Source organism: Lemur catta, chromosome 1 (assembly GCF_020740605.2).
Source record: "Lemur catta isolate mLemCat1 chromosome 1, mLemCat1.pri, whole genome shotgun sequence".
Classification (NCBI taxonomy): Eukaryota; Metazoa; Chordata; class Mammalia; order Primates; family Lemuridae; genus Lemur; species Lemur catta.
In genome coordinates, this window is record NC_059128.1 from 87,089,655 (window position 1) to 87,117,484 (window position 27,830).

Here is a 27,830-nt window from a genome sequence, read left to right on the forward strand (position 1 = left end):
CAAAATGAAATTTTGCCTGTACTCAGTTTTAGGTTTTGAGTTTTTCTTTTTTTACTCTTAAATTTGGTTGCTATAAAATTTAAAATTATACATGTGGCCTGTGTTATATTTCTATTGGCTAGTGCTGGCTTAGAACATGTGAGACGAAAGAGGAAGAGGAGGGGAAACTGAATGAGGTACCACAGTAGGGGCTTTGAGTAGTCAGAATACAACAAAAGGGTACGTGGCTCCTGTAGCCTAAGGGAGGAGTCAGGAGCTTATAGAACAGAAGTATAGAATGGTAAGCTGCCAACAAAGGCCTTGTGTACAAGGTTTACCCCTTCTCCTCTTTACCCCACCCTACTGCTTTTTATTTTCCAGAAGCTATGGGCAACTATTATTTAATTCTTCTCAGGTCTTTATTACAACCTGGAAAATTATGGTATCTTAAAAGTCAGGAGAAACCGCTAATGACAGGGGTTCAGAACTCCATTTATGGCCTGGCTCAGTGGCTTGCACCTGTAATCCCAGCACATTGGGAATCTGAGGCAGGAGGATCACATGAACCCATGATTTCAAGACCAGCCAGGGCAACATAAAGAGACCCCTTTTCTAGAAAAAATAAAATAAATTAGCCGGGCATAGTAGTGCGGGCATGTAGTCCCGGCTACCCAGCAGGCCGAGGCAGGAGGATCCCTTGAGCCCAGAAGTTTGGAGCTACCGTGAGCTATTATTGTGCCACTGCACTCTAACCCTGGCTGAGACCCTGTCTCAAAAAAAGCAAGAAAGAAAGTAGATTTTAGCTCAACACAAAAATAATAAGTTCTCTCTTTTTTTCTTTTTTTAGACAGGCTGCAGTACAGTGGTGCAATTGTAGCTCACTGCAGCCTCCAACTCCTGGGCTCAAGCAATCTTCCTGCTTGAGGTCCCAGTAGCTGGGACCACAGGCACATGCCACCACACCCAACTAAGTTTTTTATTTTTTTTACAGAGGAGATGTCGCTATGTTGCCCAAGCTGGTCTCAAACTCCTGGGCTCAAGCAATCCTCCTGCCTTTGCCTCCCAAAGTGTTGTGATTACAGGTATGTGCCATTATGCCCAGCCTACTTTCTTTTAAATTCAAGATTTCTACATAACAACCCTTCAAAAGTTTCTTTATCCAGGCTAACCATCTCCAGTTTTTTTGTTTTTTTTTTTTTCTGAGACAGAGTCCCACTCTGTCACCCAAGCTTGAATATTGTAGTGTCGGCCTAGCTCACAGCAACCTCAAACTCCTAGGCTTAAGCAATCCTCCTGCCACAGCCTCCCAACTAGCTGGGACTACAGGCGTGCATCACCATGCCCAGCTGATTTCTTCTATTTTTAGTAGATATGGGGGTCTCACTCTTGTTCAGGCAGGTCTCAAACTCCTGACCTCAAGTGATCCTCCTGCCTTGGCTTCCCAGAGTGCTAGGATTATAAGCATGAACCACCACACCCAGCCTCTCGAGTTCTTAACCTCATAATCATAGATAGTATCTGATACCTTGTAATTTATTATTAAATAATATCCATCTTAAAATGTAGATCTCCAAACTGAACGCAATACTGAAGGCTAGGATAACTAATTCAGAATATAGTGGGACCATTAACTTCATAAGAAGTATACATCTCTCAGAGCAAGGATTCTATTAGCTTTTTAGTAGCTACCTCACACTGTTGGCTTATAGTAAGTTTGTGGCCAAATGGACTTTTCATATGAACTGCTTTCAGGGGGCCTGGGAAGTGAGGATGAAGCTTATAGCTCCCTATGCAAAGTAAACAGAAGGTATGTACATAGGTGCCTTTTACTGTATTTTACAGGGCACAATTTAAGTGGAATTAAGGATAGTCTACCTTTAACTTTCAGATTTAAGCATTTATTTACATATTGACAAAGAACATAAAGCTAAAGTATTAGGAGCCACTGACAATCGAAAATAAAGCAGGTCTAATTATAATGTAAACTTAAAGTTTGATTCAACAAAAATACAAATTCACAAATTTTTAAAAACATATCTTTTGAACAAACCAAGATTAAATTGTGCTCTAGCAGCAAGTGTTATTTTGTTAGTGATAACTATCACACTTTTTTTTTTTTTTAATTTAAAGAGGTTCATTCTGAGCAAAATGTGTGTGACTGGCCTAGAGCACATGCCCTCAAGAGGTCCTGAGAAAATGTGCCCCAATGACACATTTTGTTAATTCTCAGAGATGCTAATACATCTTTAATGTCCTCTGAATACCATTTTCTATAATTGTAGGATACTTGTGCTCTTTTTTAAAGAAAGTAATTTGCTATTTTATTATCTATATTGAAGAATTGGGAAACAACATAACTTAGTTAAGAGCACAGGCTTTAGTGTCAGGCAGACTTGGGTTTTGAATCCTGGCTTCTACAATAACTAGCTGTGCAGCCTTGTGAAAATTACTTAACCTCTCTGTGCCTCAGTTTCCTCATCTATTAAACAGCACCTACCTCAGAAGATTATTAGGACTGAATGAGCTGATATGTATAAAGTACTTAGTATGATATGTAGTACACAGTACTGTAAATGTTTGATTTTAAGAAAACCTATTGTTGCTAATGAAAGTATATTTCTAAAATAGAATCTTAACACAATGAAATGGTTTGCTATTTAAATTAAAATTAGTGTTGATTTCATATATATGTTTTTATATATTATATATGTATGTTTTATGTATATGTTTTATATATATTATATATGTTATGTATATATTTAAAACAGAGAGAATGGTAAAACTACTTCAAGTATTTATTTCCACAAGAAATTAATGTAATTTTGAAGAAAAAGAAATGTATTTTTGCAGAAGAATATTAATAGAATAATACATTGTCTATTTTTGTACTAAAAATGGCTTTTAATTCACAGTTGGATGAGCTTGTTGATTTTTATGGTAATTCAGTGTAAACCAACAGATGTTTTTAACATCCTCTTCTTCTTTTTAACTAATGAAGATTTGGATTCCTAGACTTGCCCAAGCACTTCTATCTGCTGTAGCAGACATTCGGCTTTACTCATTAATGAAGCAACTAGAAAATCAGGAAGTGGCAAGATGGGTGGTAAGTCCGAAACACTTCAGAAACTGCATGCCAGTTATTTCATTCCTATGGGCATGAAACACGTGGAAACATCGATTCCCAAAACAGTTTTAGAAGATAATTCATATAACTTTATAGGGGTACTTCCATAATTAAGAACAGCAAAATGAAGTGGCACATACCATCTCTCTCCTGCTTAAGCCCTAGGTGGTGGAAGCCACTGATGCCCTCAAATGCTATGAAAGGCTAAACCTTAGGAGACAGCCTTTGGAAGCCCCTTCGCTCCTCAAAACTGTCCTTGCCTCACTTTTCATAGAATTCATCAGGAATAGTTCTAAATCACTGCCCACCTCACAAAGCAGCTCAGCTATTTACCACCCTTGTCTGTTCCTCTAGCTACCTGAGGTGCAGCCTGGGAAATCCATTGCATGGAAACACTCTTTTACTTCTGGCTGGAATGTTTCAAATAGTTGGACTCATGTAAGGGAGACAGTGTGGTGTAGAAGTCTATCTTTTGTCATTTGGCTTATTTCAAGATGGGGAGATAGATTCCTGACATCTCCCATTCTTAAATGGATATTCTCATTGAAACCATATCCCTACAAGGGATTGGATTCTATAGGACTATTGTGACTTCACTTGGCTCTTTCCAAAACTAAATAAGCTTATATGAGGCAGTTTTCAGTAGTTTCCATTGGAAAATACATTCCAAATTCCAAGTAACCAACTGACCAATACATTTCTGAAAAATAATTTATTAATAAATTGGAGAAAGGACAAGTATTATACTCTTCTGCATTAAAAAGAAAGAGAGATTTAGTGATTAAGTCCTTGCTAATTGATTCAGGGATAAAGTCAGCCTCTTTATTTTGTGCTTTTATTTATTTTATTTTATTTTTGAGATAGGGCCTTGCTCTGTCACCTGGGCTAGAGTGCAGTGGCATCAGCCTAGCTCACAGCAACCTCAAACTTCTGGGCTCAAGCAATCCTCCTGCCTAAGCCTTTCAAATACCTGGGACTACAAGTGTGTGATGACACCCAGATAATTTTTCTATTTTGAGTAGAAATGGGGTCTCGCCGTCTCTGATCTGGAACTCCTGAGCTCAAGCAGTCCTCCCGCCTCGGCCTCCCAGAGTGCTAAGATTACAGGTGTGAACCACTATGTCTGACCTGTGCTTTTATTTTATGTACCTTGCTGAAGGTTTAACATGAAGTGGTAGGCAAAGGTCACAATGACTTTGAAATCCTTCTTCCGGCCAGGTGTGGTGGCTCATGCCTCTAATCCCAACACTTTGGAAGGCCATGGTGGAAGGATTGCTTGAGGCCCTGAGTTCAAGACCAGCTGGGCAACATAGTGAGACCCTGTCTCTACAAAAAATTTTAAAAAAATTAGCTGAGTGTGGTGGAAGGAGCCTGTAGTCCCAGTTTCTTGGAAGTATGAGGCAGGACTGCTTGAGCAAAGGAGTATGAGGCTATAGTGAGCTATGATCTCCCCACTGTACTCCAGCCTAGGTAATAGAGCAAGGCTGTCTCTCTAATAGAAAAATAAAGTTAAAAAAGAAATCCTTCCTCCAATGATGCAACACTAGGTTCTTCTAGTTGAGGAAAAACCTTTAACTTCATGAAAATTGGAAATTATTTTTCAAGGCTATATTTGAAGAGATAGGAAGCTACTAATAGTACCACATGTTTAATACCCTTGGCCCAACTAATAAGTTTCTTTTAAGACATTTGTTTTATAGACTTAATGATGCTCTGTTTGCATGTTCTTCCAAAAACTGGTTTATTAATTTAGTCCATATCCAAATTACAATTTAATAATGTCTCCTGGCCTTTTTTTTCCTCTCTCCTGTTTTTTCTTAATTTTTTCATCAAGGAGTAGGGTAACATCCCAAACCAAAGTCAATAAAAAACAGTCACAACACTCAGTGTTGGTACTATCAGACAGTTTGAGGAATACTAATTGGGAGAATCTATTTATGAATTTCAATCCTCTGTAAGTTCTACCATCAAAGAATTGTGTTTTATGTCTTTCATTAATGGAGAGTGGGATTTAAATCAAACGCAATACCATAAAAATGCACCTGAAAGTATAAACTTCTTAACATTAATAAACATAGATCTGATATTGTCATAGACCTATGTTTGATGTAACTTCTTAAAAACATTGTTTGGGCATGTTTACTTACTTTTAACATAATTTAACTTCTGATATGGTTTTTGCAATATTTAGACTTACTTGCTGTTTTCCATAAAGATAGTACATACTAAGCTTTTCCATTTTCTACTTCATACATGTTTACTCATAATTGTTCTTAGTTTTTTTGCCAGTTGTGCTCTTGGTTCACATGGTATTGCTGTACCAGAACCCTTACAAACACCATGGAAACTGTTCTCACTATAATTGCTCTTTTCTACTATCCTTTGGAAGGCTCAAAGTCTATGAACAGGTGAGATATATTATTGTTAATAATTATGTACAAAACTCTAAGACATGCTTTTGAAAAATCTTAAATATCAACATATTGTAATGTCCAGTAGACCTGCTACTGTTCATGAGAGTCATGAGAATTACAAATTTTCAGTTGATATATTATAGCAAAATCATATAAGTACTCAGACTGGATAATTAAGGATAGTTTAACAAAAGAAATGTTTCGAAAGGTATATAAAATATTTAGGAAAGTCAATAAGGAAATACCATAGCACTCCAGGGCTAATCAGAGTAGGAAGTCTCTATTATCTTTAAGCCCCAAGGAGCAAGGAGACGAAATGGTTACTGGAGCCTATACAGAGCTATAAGAGAGGGCTGCAACAGGAGGCAGGCATATCCAGTTTTTAGCAATAGCAACAAGACAGCCACAGGAACAAGCCTCATTTGACTCACCTTCTGCCTTCCAATTAGACAAAACCAATCAAAAGCCAGAAAGCAAAGTAGTCCATCACTGTAGTCCGTGCAGGACAGCCTCCCTGCACACAGAACAGGGAAAAGGGTGGTGGAAGGGCAAATTGAAAATATCTGGACCTGATTTGGCTTCATATAAACTGGGGAAACAAATATCAAGGAAAGGGGACATGAGCAAAGGCACAGAGCTGTGAAAGGGCTTTAGTATACTTAGGGAAGATTGTCCACAGTAGCTAGAGTATGGTAGGATGCATGGAAGAAGAGAAGAATAAGGAATGAGGCTGGAATGGGACTTTGCTCTTCTCCAGAATTTGGATTTTATTCTATAGTTTGTAGGGAACCATTGGAGGCTTTGGAGAAGTATGACATAATCAAATCTTATTTTGAAAGAATTCTCTTGTAGTAGCAGTATTTAGGACATACTAAAAGGAAAAAAGCCAGAATTGAGGAGTCTAGTTAAAATGCTAGTATCTATTCTTCTTACATAAAAGGTTGTTGGGAGGATCAAATCAAATGAGATCATTTCTGCCTTAGACTCTTAACTGTAAGAAAAATCATTCGCTCAAGTTACTTATATGATGAAGACATTATTATGAGGCTAAAAAATGGGCATCTCAGCCTTGTGGCCAGGCTTGGGAGAAATCTCAATCATGTAAATGAATTACAACATTATACAGAATCCAAGGCAGTTTGGAGAATGGGCTATTTTGTTGTGCCTTTATAGCCCAAACAGTCTATGAATCTCTGTTTTACTTTCCCATCTTTTGGGACTTAGCTGGTCTGACTACGCCTTTTTTTTTTTCATATACTCCAATAACAGTCAAGCTGAATTTCAAATAAAAAACGCAATACCTTTTACAATAGCCTCAAAGAAAATTAAATATCTAGGAATATATTTAATGAAAGATGTGAGAGACATATACAGGGAGAACTATGAGACACTAAGAAAAGAAATTACAGAAGATGTAAACAGATGGAAAAATCTACCTTGCTCATGGATTGGTAGAATCAATATCGTTAAAATGTCCATACTACCTAAAGTGATCTACAGAATTAATGCAATCCTTATCAAAGTACCATCATCAGTCTTTACAGATCTAGAAAAAATAATTCTACACTTTGTATGAAATCAGAGAAGACCTCGTATAGCCAAAGCAATCTTAAGTAAAAAGAACAAACTAGGAGGTATCAGTCTACCAGACTTCAAGTTCTACTACAAGGCTACAGTAACTAAAACAGCATGGTATTGGCACAAGAATAGAGACATAGACCTTTGGAACAGGACTGAGAATCCAGAGATGAAACCATCCGCATATGGTAATCTAATCTTTGACAAAGCAGACAAAAATATACACTGGGGAAAAGACTCTCTTTTCAATAAATGGTGCTTGGAAAACTGGATAGCTACATGCAGAAGTTTGAAACTGGATCCCCACCTCTCACCTCTGACAAAAATCAACTCAAGGTGGAAAACAGACTTAAACCTAAGGCATGAAACCTTAAGAATTCCAGAAGAAGATGTTGGGAAGACCCTTTCAGACATTGTCCTAAGCAAAGAATTTTTGAAGAAGACTCCCAAAGCAATCACAGCAGCAACAAAAATAAATGGGATCTGATCAAATTAAAAAGCTTTTGCACAGCCAAGGAAACTATCATTAGAGTGAATAGACAGCCTGCAGAATGAGAGAAAATATTTGCTCTCTACACATCCGATAAAGGACTGATAACAAGAATCTATCTAGAACTTAAAAAAAATCAACAAGAAAAAAATCAAACAACCCCATCAATAAATGGGCAAAGGAAATGAACAGAAACTTTTCAAAAGAAGACACAATAATGGCCAACAAGCATATAAAAAATGCTCAACATCTCTAATCATTAGAGAAATACAAATCAAAACCACAATGAGGTATCACCTAACCCCAGTGAGATTGGCCTCTATCAAAAAATCCCAAAACAACAAATGCTGGCAAGGATGTGGAGAGATGGGAACACTCTTACACTGCTGGTGGGATTGCAAATTGGTGTAATTTCTGTGGAAACATATCTGGAGATACCTCGAAGAGCTAAAGATAGAAATACCGTTCGATCCAGCAATAGCACACTATTAGGCATCTACCCAAAAGAACAAAAGACATTCTATAATAAAGACATCCACACCCGAATGTTTATGGCAGCACAATTCACTATTGTAAGGATGTGGAAACAACTCAAGTGCCTGTCAGTTCATGAGTGGATTACTAAAATTTTGTATATGTATACAATGGAATATTACTCAATTGTAAGAAATTACAGTGATCTAGCACCTCTTATATTTTCCTGGATTGAGCTTGAGCCCATTATCTGCAGTGAGGTATCACAAGATCGGAGGAATAGCCTCCACATGTACTGGCCGTCAAATTGGTACTAACTGATCAACACTATAGTGCTCACACAGCAGTAATATTCTCCAGGGATTAGGGGGTTGGGGGACAGGTAAACTCACAACTAAGGGTCACAAACATGGTGAGCATTGTAGAGGGGAAGGGCATGCCTCTAAACCTCGCTTGGATGAGGCAAAGACATAAAATGTAACCAGAAGATATTTGCACTTCAGTGTTTATTGCAGCATTGTTCACAATGGCTAAAATGTGGAATCAGCTTAAGTATTTATCAAGGAACGAATGGATAAAAAGAATGTGGTGGATGTATACAATGGAATATTATTCAGCCATGAAAAAGAAAGAAATTTTGTCATTTGCAGAAACATGGATGGACCTGGAGGACATTATTTTAAGTGAAATAAACCTGGCACAGAAAGACAAATATTGCATTTTCACACTCATATATGGGATCTAAAAAAAATTTGATCTCAAGGAGGTAGTGAATAGAATGGTGGCTACTAGAGATAGGTAAGCGTGGTGGGAAGGGGTAATGAAGAGGTGTTGGTGAAGGGGTAATTCTGTTAAATAGAAGGAAAAAGTTCTAGTGTTCAATAGTGCAATAGGGCAACTATAGTTAACAATAACTTATTATATTTCAGAATAGCTAGAAGTTTTCAAATGTTCCTAACATAAAACAATGATAAATGTTTCAGGTGAATCATGTCCCAATTATCCTGACTTGATCATTATATGTTGTATGCTTGTATCAAAATATAACACATACTCTAAAAAAAAAAAAAAAAAAAAGTAAACCACTTGGTTAAGTTTTTTTTTTTTTTTTTTTGGCAGAGTCTGGCTCTATTATCCGGGCTAGAGTGCCGTGGTGTCAGCCTAACTCAAAGCAACCTCAAACTCCTGGACTCAAGCAATCCTTCTATCTCAGCCTCTCGAGTAGCTGGGACTACAAGCATACGCCACCATGTCCAGCTTATTTTTTCTATATATATATATATATATATATTTTAGTTGTCCAGATAATTTCTTTCTATTTGTAGTAGAGACAGTGTCTCGCTCTTGCTCAGGCGGGTCTCAAACTCCTGACCTCGAGCAATCCTCCTACCTTGACCTCCAAGAGTGCTACGATTACAGGCGTGAGCCACTGTGCCCGGCCACTTGGCTAAATTTTTTAAATAGGGAAATCTTACACAAAAACCTAGACTTCTACTGTCTCTTGAAAAATTGGAACTCCTAGTAGTAGAATTTGGGGCTAGGATTCCTTCATGACAATATCATAATCTCCACCCAGCCTGCTTTTCTCATTTTTATTATTTACCTGGTTTCTGTAGGCATTTGAATTTGTTATCCCTGCTCTTACATCCTCACTGACATTAGGGATTTTTTAATAGTTATTCATTTTTATTAATATTCGTTAATAGGTATATAATGGTACCATATGTTTTATTTTGCTTGCTTTTAATTTTTAGCAGGGCTAAATATTTTTCCACATGATAAGTTACTACCTATAGTCCTTGTGATTAAATTATCAAATCATCTCTTTCATCCATTTACTGAGAGAAGTCCTATTAGTAAAAATCGACATTTTTATCCATGATGATAATAGATTTGTATAGAATTTTTATCAGTTGTGTATGTGTATATATATGTATATGTGTGTATCTATATACACACAAAAAAACTTTTTATCAGTTGTGCACATAAATTAGCTTACTTTCAACACAAAATCATACATACTCAGAAGACCATCATTGTCTAATGTTTCAGTCAGATAAAATTAGCTTACTTTCAGAACAAAATCATACGTACTCAGAAGACCATCACTGCCTAATGTTTCTTTAAATGTGTTGTTTTTCCTTCGAGAAAGGGTTTGTGTGACCTCCTTATATCTCCTTAGGAGAAATTTTTCATTTTTCATTTTTCTATCAAGAAAGTAATTGGCTAAGTTGTGTGGTGAAAAGTTAGTTTACTTTTCAGCACACAAGACATTAAGACATATAACTTGAATTCTTGAAAATACAAGAATTAGGATACTAATGCTGGAAAAGACTAGATATACCTCTTTTTACAGATAAGAAAAACTGAGATCCAGAAAGTATAAGTAACTGCCAAAGTTCATACAGCTATTTATACCGAAAGGAAATGCATATTACAGTGTAAATAGTAGATAACTTCAAAATTAATTTCCCACCTGTCTTGACAACACATTTTCCTTGCTTATATAGTGTCAAGTACTCATCCCTGGTGGCACTTGCCTTCATAATTCGTCCCACAGCTATCATTCCATGGATACCTTTGCTCTTCAGACATTTCTGTCAAGAACAGAGAAAGCTTGACCTTATTCTACATCATTTTTTGCCTGTAGGGTAAGTATGGCTACAACCCATTTATTAATTTTAGTAACCTATAAAAGATAGACTATGAACAAGATTTTACATCTTTCAGTTAATTATTATCTCTTCTTTCTTTTTTTTTTTTTTTGGTGACAGTGTCTTACTCTGTGGCCCAGGCTGAAGTGCAGTGGCACATCAAAGCTCACTGCAGTTTCAAACTCCTGGCCTCAAGCCATCCTCCCACCTCGGCCTCCCAAACTACTGGCATTGCGGGTGTGAACCACAGTGCCTGGCCTAATTTTTATATCTTCTAATGTCAATGAGAACTCTCAGTACTAGGAAATAGAATATTTTCAGATTTATATTTTATATTTTCAGATTTATATTTTATATTTTTATATTTATGATCTTAACTATAAGTACTTTAATTTGCTTAACTGAGCGTATTTGCAATTATTTCTAACTTAGAATGTTCCTATGCTTTATTTCCTAGCTATTTCTCAAATACATTTTAGAGATACTTTATTCTTTTACATTTGTACAGGGCTTTATAATTTATAATGTGTTTTCACATATTACCTCCATGATTTTCACAATACATGTGTTTTTATTGGTAGTAAAGGCAACAGGGGGCTTGGAGAAATTAAATGTGTATTAGCCAAAGTCATTGGGCTGATTGCTGTGATAGAATGGGTTTTTAAATCCTAACTACACCATGAGCTTTCAGGATCAGACTTATCCCAAGTATCTGGTAGAATACCCAAAATAATTATTTACTGAAGGGATAAGTGTATTCTGACTCATAGGACAGTAATCTTTTTAATATATAATCATGCATTGCATAAGGACATTTTGGTCAATGATGGACTGCATATACAATATTGGTCCCATAAGATGTTTAAATATGTTTAGATACACAAATACTTACCGTTATTTTACAATTGCCTCCAGTGTTCAACAGTCCTGTGCTATGCCTAGGAGCAATAGGTTATACCACCTAGGTTTGTGTAAGTACACTCTATGATGTTTGCACAATAAAGAAATCACCTAATGATGCAGTTCTCAGAACGTATCCCCATCATTAAGTAACACATGACTGCACTAGTATTCACTCTGCACAAGTATTTTTTGGGTAGCAATTTGAAAGGATTAAATTATCTCATGGCTAAGTTGCTACTGTTGTCATTTCTCAGATGTATTAACATTGTTTTGAATGTATTCATTCATTCAGCAAATATTTAATCCTAGGATGTGCCAGGCAGTGTCCTAGATCCTGAAGATACAGCAGTTTAACAAAACAAAGTCCTTGCCTTCATAAAGTTTACGTTCTGGTGGAGGGAGACAGCTAAAATGATACAAGTAAATATATATATATATATATATATATATATATATATATATGTCAAGTGATGATAAGCACTATCAGAAAAAATAATTGTGGGATAAGGAGGATAAACGCCTAGGGTGAGGGAGCTGTTATTTTTTATAGGGTAATTGGGGAAGATCACCGTAAGGCAACATTGAAACCCATTGAAACCAAAACCTAAAGGAGTTGAGAGAGTGAACCATGTAGATACCTGATGAAAGAATATTCCAAGCAGAGAGACCAACAAGCACAAAGTGTGTCTGGCATATTCTAGGAACAGCAAGGAGGCTGTTGTGGTTAAAGGAGAGTGAGCTTGGGACAATGTGATAATGAGATCAGAGACATAGCAGGGGCCCAGTTCATGTAGGCTTTTACACTAAGGGAGATGAAAAGCTTTTTCAGGCTCATCAGCAATATGATATGGTTTATTCATTTAATAAGCATTTAACCTACTTGGCATCAAGCATTTGATGATTCAGAAGTGAGTAACATATATCATCTGCTTCCAAAGTTAAAGTCTGTAGGGGAAAAGCAATACAGATGCTCCTTGACTTACATTGGGGTTATATGTTTATAAACCCATCGTAAGTTGAACATATCTTAAGTGGAAAATACATTTAATATACCTAACCTACCAAACATCATAGCATAGTCTAGCCTACCAGGAACATGCTCAGAACACCTATATTAGCCTATAGTTGGGCAAATCATCAAACACAGAGCCTATATCATAATAAAGTATTGAATATCTCGTGTAATTCATTGAATAGTATATTGAAAGTAAAAAACAGAATGGCCATGTGGGTACCATTATAAAGTTGAAAAATCAAAAGTTGAACCATAGGAACCATCTATAATTCTTACCCAACGATTTACAATGTTCCAATATGGGTACATAACAAAATGCTGTAGGAGAAGAGAAAATAATGAGTCTAAGTCTGCTTGCAGGGGGAATATCAGTAGAAGCCTTATAAAGAGGGTGGTGTTTCAGATAAAATCAAAGGTGAATATGAGTTTGCCAGGCACAGAGAATCAGCATGCTTAAAGCTGAAAAGGCCTGAAGGAATCTATTCATATAGATCAAATGCTTGTCTTGTTTATTTTGAAGGAAAATATAGAAAAAACCAATAAGATAATGCATGTAAAAATACTCTGAAATTGTACAATGTAGAACAAATCACTCATAGTCCTAATTAGTCTTATACTCAAGTCTTTGATGCATAGAGTTGGTCCCAGACTTGAACCGCGTAACCACCTTTTACTTAACGAGCATGCTTTAAAAATAGCCAATTGCATACCCCAAAAGTAATAGTGTCTCTAAATATAGAGAAAATCTTGAATTACTGTTAAGAAAAATTCTAATATATATGGACCCATTTTTGTTTACCTTTTACATGATCTTAAGAATTTAGGGTATCATTGTCATTTTGTACAATCAAAAATAGTTCAATTGCCTTTCAGCTGCCACATTGTCTCACCAATTACTGGCAAGACAGGAATGAAAGAGGGGACATCATTATAGGTCTTACAGGCATTAAAGAGATAAAAGGATATTGTAAACAACTCTTTCCTAATAAATTTTACAAGTTGGATGAAATGGACAAATTTCTAGAAAAATACAACTTACCAAAACAGACAAAAGAATAGAAAATCTGAATAGTACTATTACATATGTATATGTATTAAAGACATTTGATTTATAATTAAGACCTTCAAACAAAGAAACATCAGGCTCAGATGGCTTCACTGGTGAATTCTTCCATACATTTAAAAAAGAAGAAACATCAATTCACATGAACTATTACACAGAACAGAAAAAGAACATTTCCACATTCCTCTAATGAAGACAGCATATCCTTGATAACCAAATCTAGCAAGGACATTACAAGAAAGTTCAATTATAAATCAATTTCTCTCATAACTATGAATGTAAAAATCCTAGGCAAATATTAGCAAGTTGAATCCAGTAAAATACTAAAAAAGAGGATATAGGACATCCAAGATTGGTTTTATTCCAGGAATTCGAAGGTTTTTTTTTCTTTTCTTTTTTTTTTTCTTTAAGAGATGGGGTCTTGCTTTGTGGCCCAGGCTGGAGTGCAGTGGCATGATCAATCATAGCTTATTGCCTCACTGCAGCCTCGAACTCCTGGGCTTGAGTGATCCTCCTACCTCAGCCTCCTGAGTCACTGGGATTACAGGCATGAGCCACCACACTCAGCTAGGTTTAATATTTGAAAATTGATCAGTATAGTTCATGACATTAAAAGAATAAAGGAGAAAAATCATATGAGTTTCTCAACAGATACAGAAAAAGCCTATGATAAAATTAAAGGCTGGCCAGGCACGGTGGCTAATGCCTATAATCCCAGCACTCTGGGAGTTCGAGGCAGGAGGATCACTGGAGGTCAGGAGCTCAAAACTAGCCTGAGCAAGAGCGAGACCCCAAATAGCCAGGTGTGGTAGTGGTGCATGCCTGTAGTCCCAGCTACTCCGAAGACTGAGGTAGGAGGATTACTTGGGCCCAAGAGTTCAAGGCTGCAGTGAGCTATGATCATGCCACTGCACTCCAGCCTGAGCAACAGAGCAAGACCCCCATCTGTCAAAAAAAAAAAAATACTGTGTGGTACTGGAGAAAGAACACAGAGATCAACAGAACAGAATAGAGAGCTCAGAAACAGACCCACACGAGTATGCTTAGCTGATTTTTGACAAAGATTATGTTTTTATAATAAATTATTAATATTTATATAATACATATTGATAATTCTTATCAATAGATAACATTATTCAAAATGTATAAATCCACATTCAGTTGGTGAAATTGTAAAGCGTTTTTAAAGTGGCCTTTGATGCAAAGCACTTGCAAGCACATGCCAATATTGAATTTTCAGCAATTCAGAATGTGAATCATCATTCTATTTTGTTTTTCAGATTTGTTACTTTGAGTTTATCTCTAATAATCGATCGTATTTTTTTTGGCCAAGTAAGTAAAAATATATTAAGCTAACAGCTGTTTTTATTTTACTCATTTATTGCACTGAAACCTGAACCTGGATTTTTGATCCATTAATATTTTGGCACAGAGGCAGATCATTTTTAAAAATGATATAGGATATATTTAAAAAGATTTCTAGAGTATGCCACCAGTTCAATTTGTCGTGTCTTCTACATAAGAGAATTAGTATTCCTAGTTGATATTTAAAAGAGTCCATTCTAATTTAGAAGAGTCTGTTTTAAGGCAGGAAAGTATTAAGTAAGCACTTAATGTTACCTGCTATTTTTGTTGCCATCTTTATTACCTACTTTGTGCTATAATTCAAATTGTAATGTTGTCAGAGTTTTATCTTAATAGGCAATATGTGACATCATAAGGTACTAGAGTGAAATTTTTAACATAGGTACCACACATACCCTCATAAAAAGAAAAATATCCTCTAATTGGATGTAAACTTACATTGCCAAAATATGAACATTTACTCATAATTTTTGAGATTCAAAATGAATCTCAGATTAATAAAGAACATATCAAAACTTAGAGAAGAAAAAAGTAATAGTTAAGGATTTCATACAGTCACTAATCAAAATTATTGATGTAAATATTGTCTGGCTTTTAGACTTCAGTCCCAATTTTATGTAAAGATTCTGTCAATTCCCAAGTGCCAAAGATTAATACTTGACACTAATACATTTCTATTTCTCTTTCCTTCAACTATGCCAGTGGACCCTGGTTCAATTTAATTTTTTGAAATTTAACGTACTCCAGAACTTGGGAACATTTTATGGTTCTCACCCCTGGCACTGGTACTTCAGTCAAGGATTTCCAGTTGTCTTGGGTACTCATTTACCCTTCTTTATTCACGGCTGCTTTCTAGCACCAAAGAGGTACCGGATACTTTTGGTGACTGTGCTGTGGACACTGCTAGTTTATAGGTAAGATTCTATTTGTTCAAATTGTTAATTTTTTTAATGTCACCAAGAAATTAAATTAAATTCTTCAAAAAGTAAACTGATTATCTTTTGGAGATGCATTAACTTATGATTTGTGAGTGGGGATTATCTTAGAAGACAGAAATAGTAGTAATTATGCATGTACTCAGAGTAAGTACTTTAGATACACGATTTGCTCAATAAGGATTATATTCAAGTTTTAGGAAGTTGGACCAATTTTGTTTGCTTTTAAAAAAAAAATAACTACCAAAATCTTAAGTATTGAAGGACCAAAGAAATACTATTCTAAAATTAAGAATATTCCAAACTTGAGTGATATTACTTACTTGGATTGGAAGTAGAAATCCCTTTTTTAGAATGTAATTGTACTTTATAATTTCACATTGACATCAATGTCATGATTAGTTTAGCACATCATAATCACCTTATAACTAACATAATAAGACTGATTCCTGAAGCAAGAAATCCAGTCTCAATAATTAAAAAATAGATCATGTTAATTATGATTTAAAAATAATAATTAAGTTCTCAAACTATCATAAAATAATACTTAATATTTTCTCTTAATATCTTTTTTATTATAGCATGTTGAGCCACAAAGAATTCAGGTTTATCTATCCTGTTTTACCATTTTGTATGGTGTTCTGTGGTAAGTATTTTCATTTAATATAGAAATAAAATTTATATAGAAATAGTTAAAAGACAATACCATACTCTGTTTTTCTTTGCTGAGCTACCATGCCCAGCTTGTTTTTATTTTCAGCTAATCTAAGTGAGAATTACTTCTTAATTGCAAATTATATTATTGCAATACTTCCTTTTGGTAGTCTAAATCTCTTTTCGTGTATCCTATAAAATAAGATAAAAATGTAAGGATCCTAGCCAGGTGGTGCACACCTATAGTCCCACCTATTCAGGAGGCTGAGGTGGGAGGATTGCCTGAGCCCAGGACGAGTCAGGAGTTCAAGACCAGCCTAGGCAACGTAGTGAGAGATCCCCATCTCTGAAAAAACAAACAAACAAAAAAACCCACATAAGGATCTGATACCCAAAGCTTCTTTTGGCAGTGTTGCTTGTGATTATTAGAAATCTCTCACTACAAAGTAAAGGAATATGTCTGTTTTAGAATAGCTATTTTAAGTTTATGGTTACAGTGCAAGGGTCTTCATTTTCACAAAGGAAAAATATATTTATAGCTGTTAAAACTAGTTTTTAATGCTTTTACACATGAAATATTTACCCATGTAAAATGTAATCTAGCGCATATGTAATTTCTAAAGTAAATACTCCTTTGATTTTTAGACCTTTTCTCCATTTTTCCACAGTCTTTGCAGTGTATTTTTTACTTGTGACTTTTAAAAAATCTCATATGACTCAGCTTGGGAAAAAATCTGAATTTTCACATTGCTTGGTTTGGAAAAATTATGAACTGAAACTTTATTAACTTTAATTCATAATAAATGACTGTTGCCTTCCTTCAAATATTAAGACTTTAAAAAAAAATCACTGAGTTAGGAGGGAAGAAATGAGTAACCAACTGGAACTGGAGGCTGGAAAAACTAGGAAGTTACAGGTTTCAAACTTACTTGTTACTTTTAAAAAAACAACCCACTGAATTAGGCAGCCCTTGACCAAGTATACATCAGCTCCTACAGACTGCAAATCTATGTACTCTTCAATTCAGATAAACATACATATTTATATACTTGATACATCTGAAGTACTGAAACTGAAGCCTCAATTTGTCATTACCTTATAATCTTACAAATGCAGGCACATTTAAAAGTATAGACATCTAACAGCTCTTTGGCAAACCTTTAAGAATAATTGGCCCATTTATCAGAACAAATCTATTCACAAATCACTGTTCAGATTTTAAAGTGGTATTTTGTTTTTTGCAGCCTCTTGAGTATAAGTTATAATTAAATCAAGCACTGCCAGAGTACCAGAGGACAAATATTATTAGTATGTGTGGTTTGGTTAATTTAGGAACTGGGTTTGATTTTCTATTTTCACAATCTGGATTTTCCAGCATTCTGCCTCTGTGGCCCTGTTTCTTTGTTTAGAGAAAGATTGGGTTGTCTGAGTCCTCATTCCCATTCTAAAAGATTGAATCTTTAAGTGGCAGGATCCCTGTAACCAGGACCTGTTCCCAGTCTCAAAGATTGAGATAAAATGCTGATCAGAGGCAAAGAGAGTCCTTTCTAAGGGACAAGAATTACCCCTTCTTCCATCCAGTGTCTACTCAGAAGGATCCCTAAAGAACTGAGACCTAGAAAGCCCCCTGATCTCCTCACAGGATGTAATCTTTTCCTCCAGAGGAGAAGATTCTTGAGTGGGCCAAAAGATTCCTAGGAGATTTGTACTTCCACCAAGAGTCAGAGTTCTTTAAGGCTAAGAAGTTCAATTAAGGATCAATAGGATCAATTAAGGAGTGAGCTCACCTAGACAGAAGTCTTTGGACATTCAGGAACACTGCCAGACAACAATTCTCTTTGGAGTTCTTGATGTGTTAAGTGACCCAGTTTGAGTTTTTTCTAAATACCTGAAATCTGGAGTTATATTACACCTCAAATCTCAGCCTTAAATTCTGTTCTTATGGGACTATTTTAACCTGATTTTATCTAAACATGACAATTCTGTCAGCCACTGCTGTGCAAGAGGCCACCTCAAAACTTTAGAGGGTTGGTTGGGCCAGGTGGCTCACGTTTGTAATCCAAGCACTTTGGGAGGCCAAGGCGGGAGGATCATGAGGCCAGGAGTTTGAGACCAGCCTGACCAACATAACAAGACTGGCTCTACAAAAAAATTTTTAAAAATTAACCAGACGTGGTGACTCATGCCTGTAGTCCCAGCTATTGGGAAGACTGAAACAGGAGGATGGCTTGAGCCCAGCAGTTTGAGGCTGCTGTGACCTATGATGATGCTACTACACTCCAGCCTGGGCAACAGAGGGAAGACCTTGTCTCTCAAAAACAAAGCAAAACAGAAAACCTTTAGTGGCTTAAAACTCCATTTATTATTGTTACTTACAAGTCTACAGTTCAGCTGGGCAGTTCTTATCTCTGCTGAGCTCACTTATGCAAATGTGATCAGCTGCTGGGTAGACAGCTCTACTGACTTAGGCTGTGCTCTCACATGTTTGGGGTTCATCTGGCTAAAGGCCAAGGCACCTCAGCTCTTCTCTGTTTTCTCATTCTCCAAAAAGCTAGCTGGGGCTTGTTCACTTGGTGGAAGGCAGGGTTCCAAGAGAGGGAACAGAAGTACGCAAGGACCTTTGAGGACCTTTGAGGACCAGGCTTGGAATTTGAACACTGTCACTTTTTTTGTGATTCTTTTGGTCAAAGCGAATCACAAGGCCAGGCCAGTTTCAAGAGATGAAGAAATAAACACAAGGCTCATAATGGGATGGGACGCGGGAAGAGGAATAATTGCAGCCTTATTTTCAATCTGCAGTAATTTCTATTGCCTAATTTGAATTTCCCTTAGTCCTATAAAATAGGACTTAATTCTAGAAAACATACCTTCTGTGATGGCTCTGATCTTTAGTGAACTGTATAATGTTGTCCCTCAGTTTATCTGTAAAAGAAAAGTACTATTGGTTTAGCAACACTGAAATTCTTAGATTGAACCTCTGTCATTTGTGCTGATAGGTTTCCAGCACTTGGTACCAATTCTGGATTGGGTGTCGGCTTAATCTGTTTTTACCATGGTGGCAAATGCAGACTTGCTTCTCTCTGATGGGTCCACTTTGCTTTTCCATATTCTAGTCTTTTTATCAAAATTGCACATGTGCATTGTTTCAACAGTCATTCTAGGAGTTGTTTGAAAATCATTAGTCCCCCTGCTCTCACTCCCCAAAAAGCAATTACTTAAACATTCTTTTAGCTGGTTATTGTGGTATTTATCTCCGTTTTCTAAATAAAATGCTTATAATGCCACTTAGAGATTTCTGTTTTAGGTATTATCTATGACTTCTATGGAAGATGAAAATAAAGTTTTATTTTCTTAACAAAATAGCAACATAAAATTCTCCTTGATACCTCCATCTGTGCCCAGTACCCTCATTATGGTTAAGATCTCAAAGGCTCTTAGTTCAGTGGTTCTCAAGAACAAGTTCAAAGTCTCGCTTTTTCTCAGCCTTATTCTCCTATATGTCTTATTCCAGAATTGAATCAGCCTTTGTTTTACTCATGTAAACACTAAAACTTAGCTGACCTACAGCTTTCTCAAAGAGTATTTAAAAGTGGAAATGTTATTAATAACTCAGATATATCTCTAACTGGTAGAACTGGTAGAGACTTTTTTCTTAACATTAGGTTTTCTGGTAATTCTTGCCCAAACCAGAAGGAATCAGTAATATATAGCCTCAGACATTCCCATCCCATGACCATGAACCTTACCCTGGTAACAAGGAACTCATTAGTCATTGCTGGAGAATACAGATTGCCACATTAAATATCTAAAATTTTAAAAGTGTATATATCAAACTAAATAATATATGATGATTAAGAGATATGGCTGAGTAAAGGAGCCAACACATGAAGAGCCTTCTTACATACTGAAGTTTTCAGATTTTATCCTGGAGAGTAGTCAACTGGGACATAATGGATTTAAAACACTTTGGTAACATTTGTGGTTTTTTTTTTTTTTTTTTTTTTTTGAGACACAGTCTCACTCTGTTGCCTAGGCTAGAGTGCCCTGGCGTCAGCCTATCTCACAGCAACCTCAAACTCCTGAGCTCAAGCGATCCTCCTGCCTCAGCCTCCTAAGTAGCTGGGACTACAGGCACCATGCCCAGCGAATTTTTTTTCTATATATATTTTCAGTTGTCCAGCTAATTTCTTTCTATTTTTTAGTAGAGACGGGGTCTCGCTCTTGCTCAGGTTGGTCTCAAACTCCTGAGCTCAAATGATCCACCTGCCTCGGCCTCCCAGAGAGCTAGGATTACAGGCATGAGCCACCATTCCCAGCCCTGTTATCACTTTCTTAAGCAATTCTTCCAGAAATGTTCTGTATATCCACTTTTAAGTATCTTTTTATAGGCACAGATAACAGGAATAAATTAAGTATTTGGGGGTAATATTTAGCATCCAGTTAGCAATGTGTTAGCTACTATGTGAAATGAAGTGCTCTATATTCTGACAACTAGTCACCAGAGTTCATACAAAGTCCCCAAATCTTCAGTAATTGGGAGCAAGTCTTGTATTTTAGGTAACGCTTAAATTATTTACATGATGATGATTATCACTTTCTGAAGCTAGGTCATTTGAGGGTGGATCATTTCAGTGAGAATTGCATCTCCATATTAATTTGCATGTGCAATTAAGTAGATTTACTGGAATGGCAGCTACTAGACTCTTATCAATTACCTGTTTTAAATATTGAAGAAACAGTGCTACTTCCCTATAAGGAAACCATGGATCCTAGGCTTCTCCTGTGCTTCCCTGAGTCTAGCATTGGAACAGCAATATCGTCCCCAATCTCCCTTTAGCAACTCTAGTTTCTGAAATCCCACTGGGAAACTTTCAATGCCAGATGGTTTGAAAATCCCTCAGAGGCTTCAAATTCAAGACTCTTTGAAAAGAACCTGTGAAGTCAGGTTCTTTTCTAACATGTGCACAAAAGTCATTTGATAATGGAAATTTCTAAAGATATCTTCCCTATATGTCAAATGCTTAGTAATGCTTATAGGATGCTAAAAGTTTATGTAAATAAAGGCAGTCCTCAGGTTTGAAATAAGGTTTTATCCCCAAACTTCAAGTTGGAACTTGAAATGCATTTTCTCTTAGAAATAACTTTAACATGTAGTTAGGTTTCCAAAATATCCCACAAAAGCTCATCTGATCTATAATATTGTTGCAGAAGCCAGTTTTGAATGGCGAATGCTTATCAGTACCCACTATCCCTCAGTAAACTAAGCTATCACCTGATTCTCCCTAGACAGTGTTCAACTGTTCCTTCCCTTCCCAGCATTTTTTTCATATTATTCCTCTACATAATATGGTGATTCAGTTCTCACTAAAATGATCTGTCCTAAAATGAGCTAGCTTCAGAAAGTGAAAATTACCACCATACTGTAAGTAAGGTAAGCATTACCTAAGAGACGCCCCTATCCCCAGTACTGAAGATGCTGGGAACGTTATCTTCCAGCATTCTACCCAGAATCCCATTTTCACAACATTTATCGCCACACATTCCCATTTTGAGTCACCCACCCATACTACTATATCCCTAATGCCATAGTTTCTGGTAAAATTTTCAGTGAACAATTTAATGAGTGAACAAAGTGTTAATGAGTCAATCACTTAGGCCCAATACACTTATTTGACTATCTCTGAGAGCAAGTTACCTTCTAGTGCCTTGCCATAAGATTCAGTATAGCTTTCTGTAATTTGAACCCACTAAGGTAGACGTTTTTGCCTTTCAACAAAAGTAAGTGCTTCAAGTTGAATTATTTGCTGGTCTGTTGAATTTGTAACTGGAATTATTATAGATGGTTGAACTTTTGGAATCTTATTTTATTTCTAATACAACTAATTTTAGTTCTCATCCTCTTTAGTAGGTTCCTCATTTTACCATTTCAAACACCTTCTAAATGTAGATGTAAGTTTTAAATGATAGACTTAGTTTTCTTCATCTGGCTACATTTTTCTTCACATCACTTTTCAGAATGTTCTTTGATTAATCAGAGATATCTCAAGTAGATTAACAGTACTAGGTGACATGGATATGTGATATTCCAACTCCTAAATAGTATGAACTGTGGGTAATGTTATCTAAAATATTCATAGGGAAAGAACAAAATGGAAAACACTGCCTTGGCTCCAGTGGGTATTAGTGCTAACATTTTGGGCAGACTGTGGTTTGGGTACTGGATACCCAAGTTCCTAAAGAACTATTACCTGGTTCCACAGAAACAGTATTATGTAAACCATAAACAAAATGTTAGGGAGCTTACTAATATGCTTACTCTTTTCCAATGGAAAGGCATGTTCTTTGGTATTTAACAGATCCTAATGTGCTCATTATCAGTGGCTACTGCTGGGAAGCAGGACTTTGGGGGGGTAGGGAGAAAGACTTTTACTTATCCTTTTATACCTTTGTTCTACTTGGTTTTTTGTTTAGTTTTTGCCACACACAAATTACTTTCACATATTAAAAACGAAAAAATTTTCAGCATCTCCAAATTACCCAACACTATAGTGAAAGAAAAAAAAAAAACTTAAGACTTAGTCCTCTTCTTTCAGAAAACGATCCATACCACCACTCACACACCACTGAAAATCTTCCAGAAGCCCAACAGCTTATCTTGCTAAGAGGACACATTACTGAGACTTGTGTTACACACTGAACTATCCATTACTAGTGCTTGGGAGATTAAAAAGGTAGGTAAATGGAATAATTAAAAGTCCTATTTATTTAGCAACTACTATGTACCAGAATAGGCACCAGACATTTTTTCTAATACTTTAAAGACCTAGATGGCAATACAGTGATAGTGAATGGTCAGAGAAATTATGACGACTTATTTTTTATTTGTCCATCACGGTATTACAGCTTATGTTGTTTCCATGAAAAATTATATTTGTAGGTAACATAAGAAAATAAAAGATTGCCAGTGTACAGTTCAATGTGTCTATCTTCATATAGGATACTCAATAACCCACCTGAAAACATGGAAGAAACCAGCTCTAAGTTTCCTGTTTTTATCAAATATGCTTCTCGCCCTCTATACGGGTTTAGTTCATCAACGAGGTACTCTTGATGTCATGAGTTACATTCAAAAAGTCTGTTACAACAGTCCCAATAAATCTTCGGCTTCAATACTTGTAATGATGCCTTGCCACTCTACTCCTTATTACAGGTAATAAAAGTTGTTCTACTATGTGCTATTAAGAAAGTGAAACTGACTACCTTAAAATTCCCTTTCAGATTCCTAGATTTGAATTAATTGATCATTGATCAAATGATAAGAAATTCTAAACTTGCACCCATGTTTATTCACTGATGGATTTTAAAAAGCCATTCGAACTGTGTCGGTGAAAATCTTGTAAACTATTATATTTTTAAAAGTTCAAACTATTTGCACTTAAAAATTTGATTTAAATTGGTATAAAACATTTCGTAGGTATTTGATAGTTTTCTTAGTAAAGAAACTGATTTATCACTGATCTTACCACAAATCTTTATGGCACCATCTTTTATTTACACAATTTTGAATTAATCTCAAAAACTGGATCATAGCCCAGATTTACTACTGGATTATTGCTCTGGTCTTAAACTAGTCTTCTAAAATCTCTTTGGACATCACTTGTCTCACTTGTAAAAATTAGGGAATGCAGCTAGATGATATTCTAATGCTTGAATTGTTTCTAGAAAATAAAAAATACTAAAACTGCCTTAACTATTCAGGGAACTTAAAAAGACATCCATTTGGTCCTATGCTTATGTTTCAGAAAACTGTATTAGTTACTAGCTATCTAGTAACGGTACAGGGGCAAAGCGGCCAGCTTTCTTATAGAAAATTCTACACCTGTTTAACTCAGTCTCAATCTGGAGTTAATATTTTATGTGCATATTCAGTTAATTTAATATCACCGTGGATATCATTTTAGGGGAATTACAACGTTTTTGGAATACTCTACTTAACTGAATCATTAATACCAATCATTAAAACACAATTTAGAAAATTGAGATTGACAAAATCCACAGGCTAGATGGAAGACCTCAAGTATCTCTGCAACTTGGATTCCCTACTATATTAATAAAAAAATAGGGCTGAGAGGACATTCATTCTCCCTCCATGTTCACATTACTGTTAATACTGCAGAGTACAGGAATTTCTAGAGGTATCAAGATATTCTCCATACATGGTTGTAGTGGACGATGTCTAGGCTTTGTATAGTTCACCAAGTTCTTATCTTGGTACCTTTTCAAAGCACACAATGGAGGAAAAAAGTCTGATGCCTACTCTGGAATATCAAGCTGGCAGATTTTTCTTAGGAATTTCTGCTTTCCCTTTAAAACAAGACCATAATCTCCAATAAAAGTCATGAAATATTAGGTCTTGTGTAAATTTACTTTATGTGCAATTCACATACAAAATAAACCTCTTTTTCCATAATTATTTAACTTTATTTCTAATTGGAAATTTAAAATTCTTCTATAAGTGAGGTTTAACTTTTCCTGGGGCAGTTATAAACCAGGCTTTCTGCATGACCCAACTAACTAACTTAAAATGTCATGATGTATTTATCTTTTTACGCTCTAGTCTTCCTATACCAAAATATAACCATTACTTATTTGGATGTTAATCAGCAAACATATTTTGCCTCTATTACTAAATCTTACATAAACATGTAAGACAAACAACAGGAAGAACTTGCCATTTAAGGATGGGAGCAGAAAGGGAAGAGAGGAGAATCCTTTCTTATTTATGACCATAGTTTCCCACTTTACCAAATAAGGCTATGGTGAATCACTTTAATAACAAGTTAACTTCACCATCAAATTGGTATTAACTGATCAACACTTAAGTGCACATATAGTAATAACATTCATTGGGTGTCGGGCAGATGGGAGGGGGGAGGGATGGGTATATACACACCTAATGGGTGCGGTGCACACCGTCTGGGGGATAGACACGCTTAAAGCTCTGACTCAGGTGGGGCAAAGGCAATATACATAACCTAAACAGTTGTACCACTGTGATATGCTGAAATAAAAAAATAAAATAAGCATTACCTAAAAATAAAACAAAAAAGTTAACTTACCTGGACCCATTTAGGTTTCTGGAATAGCACACTAATGCTACAGAATGTTGAGTCCCTCAAGCTGCCAACTGACCTACTTCCCTCCTTGAAATGGAGTTTCACGCTTTAGTGTGGGTTTGCAGGTTATGCTGCAGCTGCATAGGTTCATGGATGAGAATCATGTTTCCATCTTCGAGAAAATGCAATAAAGGCTTGCTTCTTTACCTTAACTTGGAACACAGTTTATGGATTCAGATTTCACATTTTGCTAAGTGTACATGATATTTCTGAAGAAAACTTTCACATTCTTTTTTACTTTTTGTATTTATTATGGTAACTTTTCTTTTCACAGCCACGTTCACTGCCCACTACCAATGAGATTTCTCCAATGTCCCCCAGACCTGACTGGAAAAAGTCAGTATCTTGATGAAGCAGATATATTTTACCTAAATCCCTTAAACTGGTTACATAAAGAGTTTCGCGATGATGCATCATTGCCTACTCACTTGATCATCTTCAGCGTTTTGGAGGAGGTAAGTAAACATGAAAAAGATGAAAGCTCAGTATTTTTATTTACCTCAGGTTTAGCAAACACTCAGGTAAATAGACATAACCTTTTTTATGGTCCCTTTCAACCCCCATATTTGATAATTGGTCTTTTCTTCAGTCAAAATTAGCCCCGGTTCTGTAACTATCAAGATATTTTACTTACCACAAGTTAATTCTTTAAGAAATTTTATTGTTTTATTAAGAAAAAAGTTGTAGAGAAGCAATTACAATAGGCAATTCTAAAATTCACTGATGAAACAGTACTCAGCAAACTGTAGCCTTTATTTTACTTAAACATTTATTTTACTTCTAGGAAATAAGTGCTTTCCTAATTTCAAGCAATTATGAGAGAACTGCTGTTTTCTTCCACACTCACTTGCCGGAGGGTCGAATTGGAAGTCACATATATGTCTATGAACGGAAGTTAAAAGGGAAACTCAACTGAAGATGAAATTCTGAACTGTGTTTAGATCTTTCCTAGAGAAACTGACATTGCTGGATGGAAATATTTAGATACTGCTTAAATACTTTAGTAAACACTGGGTAAGATTCATGGAACTTGGAAAAAAACACTGTGAACTGCTTTACCAAATATCACTACTGAGGAAATAAAATATCACATAGTATAAAACCACATATTAATACAATGCCAGATTTTAAATAAAGACCTTTAATTTTCCTCATGGTGTAGTTTTATTGTTTCTTCCACAATATTCAGATGTGCAAGAAATTTCACAAGAGAACAAGTCAGCAAGCTCAAAAGAGGGCAGCAAATTCTTCACAAGTCAACGGGCTCTTGAACCCACAAAAAGACAAGAAGCAAAGGTAAGATTATAAAATGTTAAAGATGAAATCCCATCACAATGTACTTTTTTCAAGCTCTACTGCAAAGTTAACACAAATATCAGTGTTAATTACACTTTGTCATGTATGATTTGAGCTTACTTTAAGCTAATACATTGAAAGGAAGTCTCATTTCATGCACAAAATCTGTTGCATGCCTGGCTTCCTTAATAAAACTACTGTTGAACATTTCCAGTGCCAAAAAAAATTCAACAAAGCTAAACTACAGGAAAATGCAGTTAGTAGGCTTTTGATTGATGCTTCTGAGTAATAATATAAAGTCATCAAACCAATACTTAAAAATGAAGGAAAAAAGACATTGTCATCTTGATAATTTCATCTTAGTTTCAACACCAAACATTGTAGAAAAGCATCCATGTTTCTTACAGTTTTCTAATTTAACTTAATCATGAATCAATATTTAGGATCAAAAGGTAATTGCCCCAATTCTATTTCAAGATTTGCCATGTATCTTCCATTAGTGCGACCATATTTATGCCATTTACCTTCCCTTTTATAAGGCTGTGGCTGAAGATGCTTCTGCTCTTGTTTTCGATGCCTGGCGTTTTCAATATTTACCATACGTTGCTTTTTATCAGGTCGACTGAAAGCAGTAAACACATTTTTCATCTATGTTAGAGTTCAATTTATTTAAATTAAAAACAATTTTAATGTTTTCCTCCATTAATCTA

The 27,830-nt window shown here is 35.8% G+C and overlaps 2 protein-coding genes across 5 annotated transcripts in view; one reads left to right on the forward strand and one right to left on the reverse strand.

The window, feature by feature from the left end:
* The window catches only part of PIGB (phosphatidylinositol glycan anchor biosynthesis class B), a 31,762-nt gene extending 4,788 nt beyond the window's left edge, over positions 1–26,974 (forward strand). Inside the window, exons 5-13 of the mRNA XM_045545363.1 lie at positions 2,978–3,082; positions 5,381–5,511; positions 10,570–10,710; positions 14,975–15,026; positions 15,762–15,973; positions 16,576–16,640; positions 23,645–23,858; positions 26,099–26,279; positions 26,609–26,974. Of these exons, the coding sequence (XP_045401319.1) occupies positions 2,978–3,082; positions 5,381–5,511; positions 10,570–10,710; positions 14,975–15,026; positions 15,762–15,973; positions 16,576–16,640; positions 23,645–23,858; positions 26,099–26,279; positions 26,609–26,740 (1,233 nt within the window). The 3' untranslated portion in view covers positions 26,741–26,974. The remainder of the gene's footprint in view (positions 1–2,977; positions 3,083–5,380; positions 5,512–10,569; positions 10,711–14,974; positions 15,027–15,761; positions 15,974–16,575; positions 16,641–23,644; positions 23,859–26,098; positions 26,280–26,608) is intronic.
* The window catches only part of CCPG1 (cell cycle progression 1), a 48,903-nt gene continuing 48,017 nt past the window's right edge, over positions 26,945–27,830 (reverse strand). For 3 of the 4 annotated variants that reach the window (XM_045529683.1, XM_045529669.1, XM_045529687.1), the window contains one exon: positions 26,945–27,742. In XM_045529683.1, coding sequence (XP_045385639.1) covers positions 27,553–27,742 — 190 coding nt within the window. In that variant the 3' untranslated portion in view covers positions 26,945–27,552. The remainder of the gene's footprint in view (positions 27,743–27,830) is intronic. The other variant, XM_045529678.1, reaches the window with a different exon arrangement.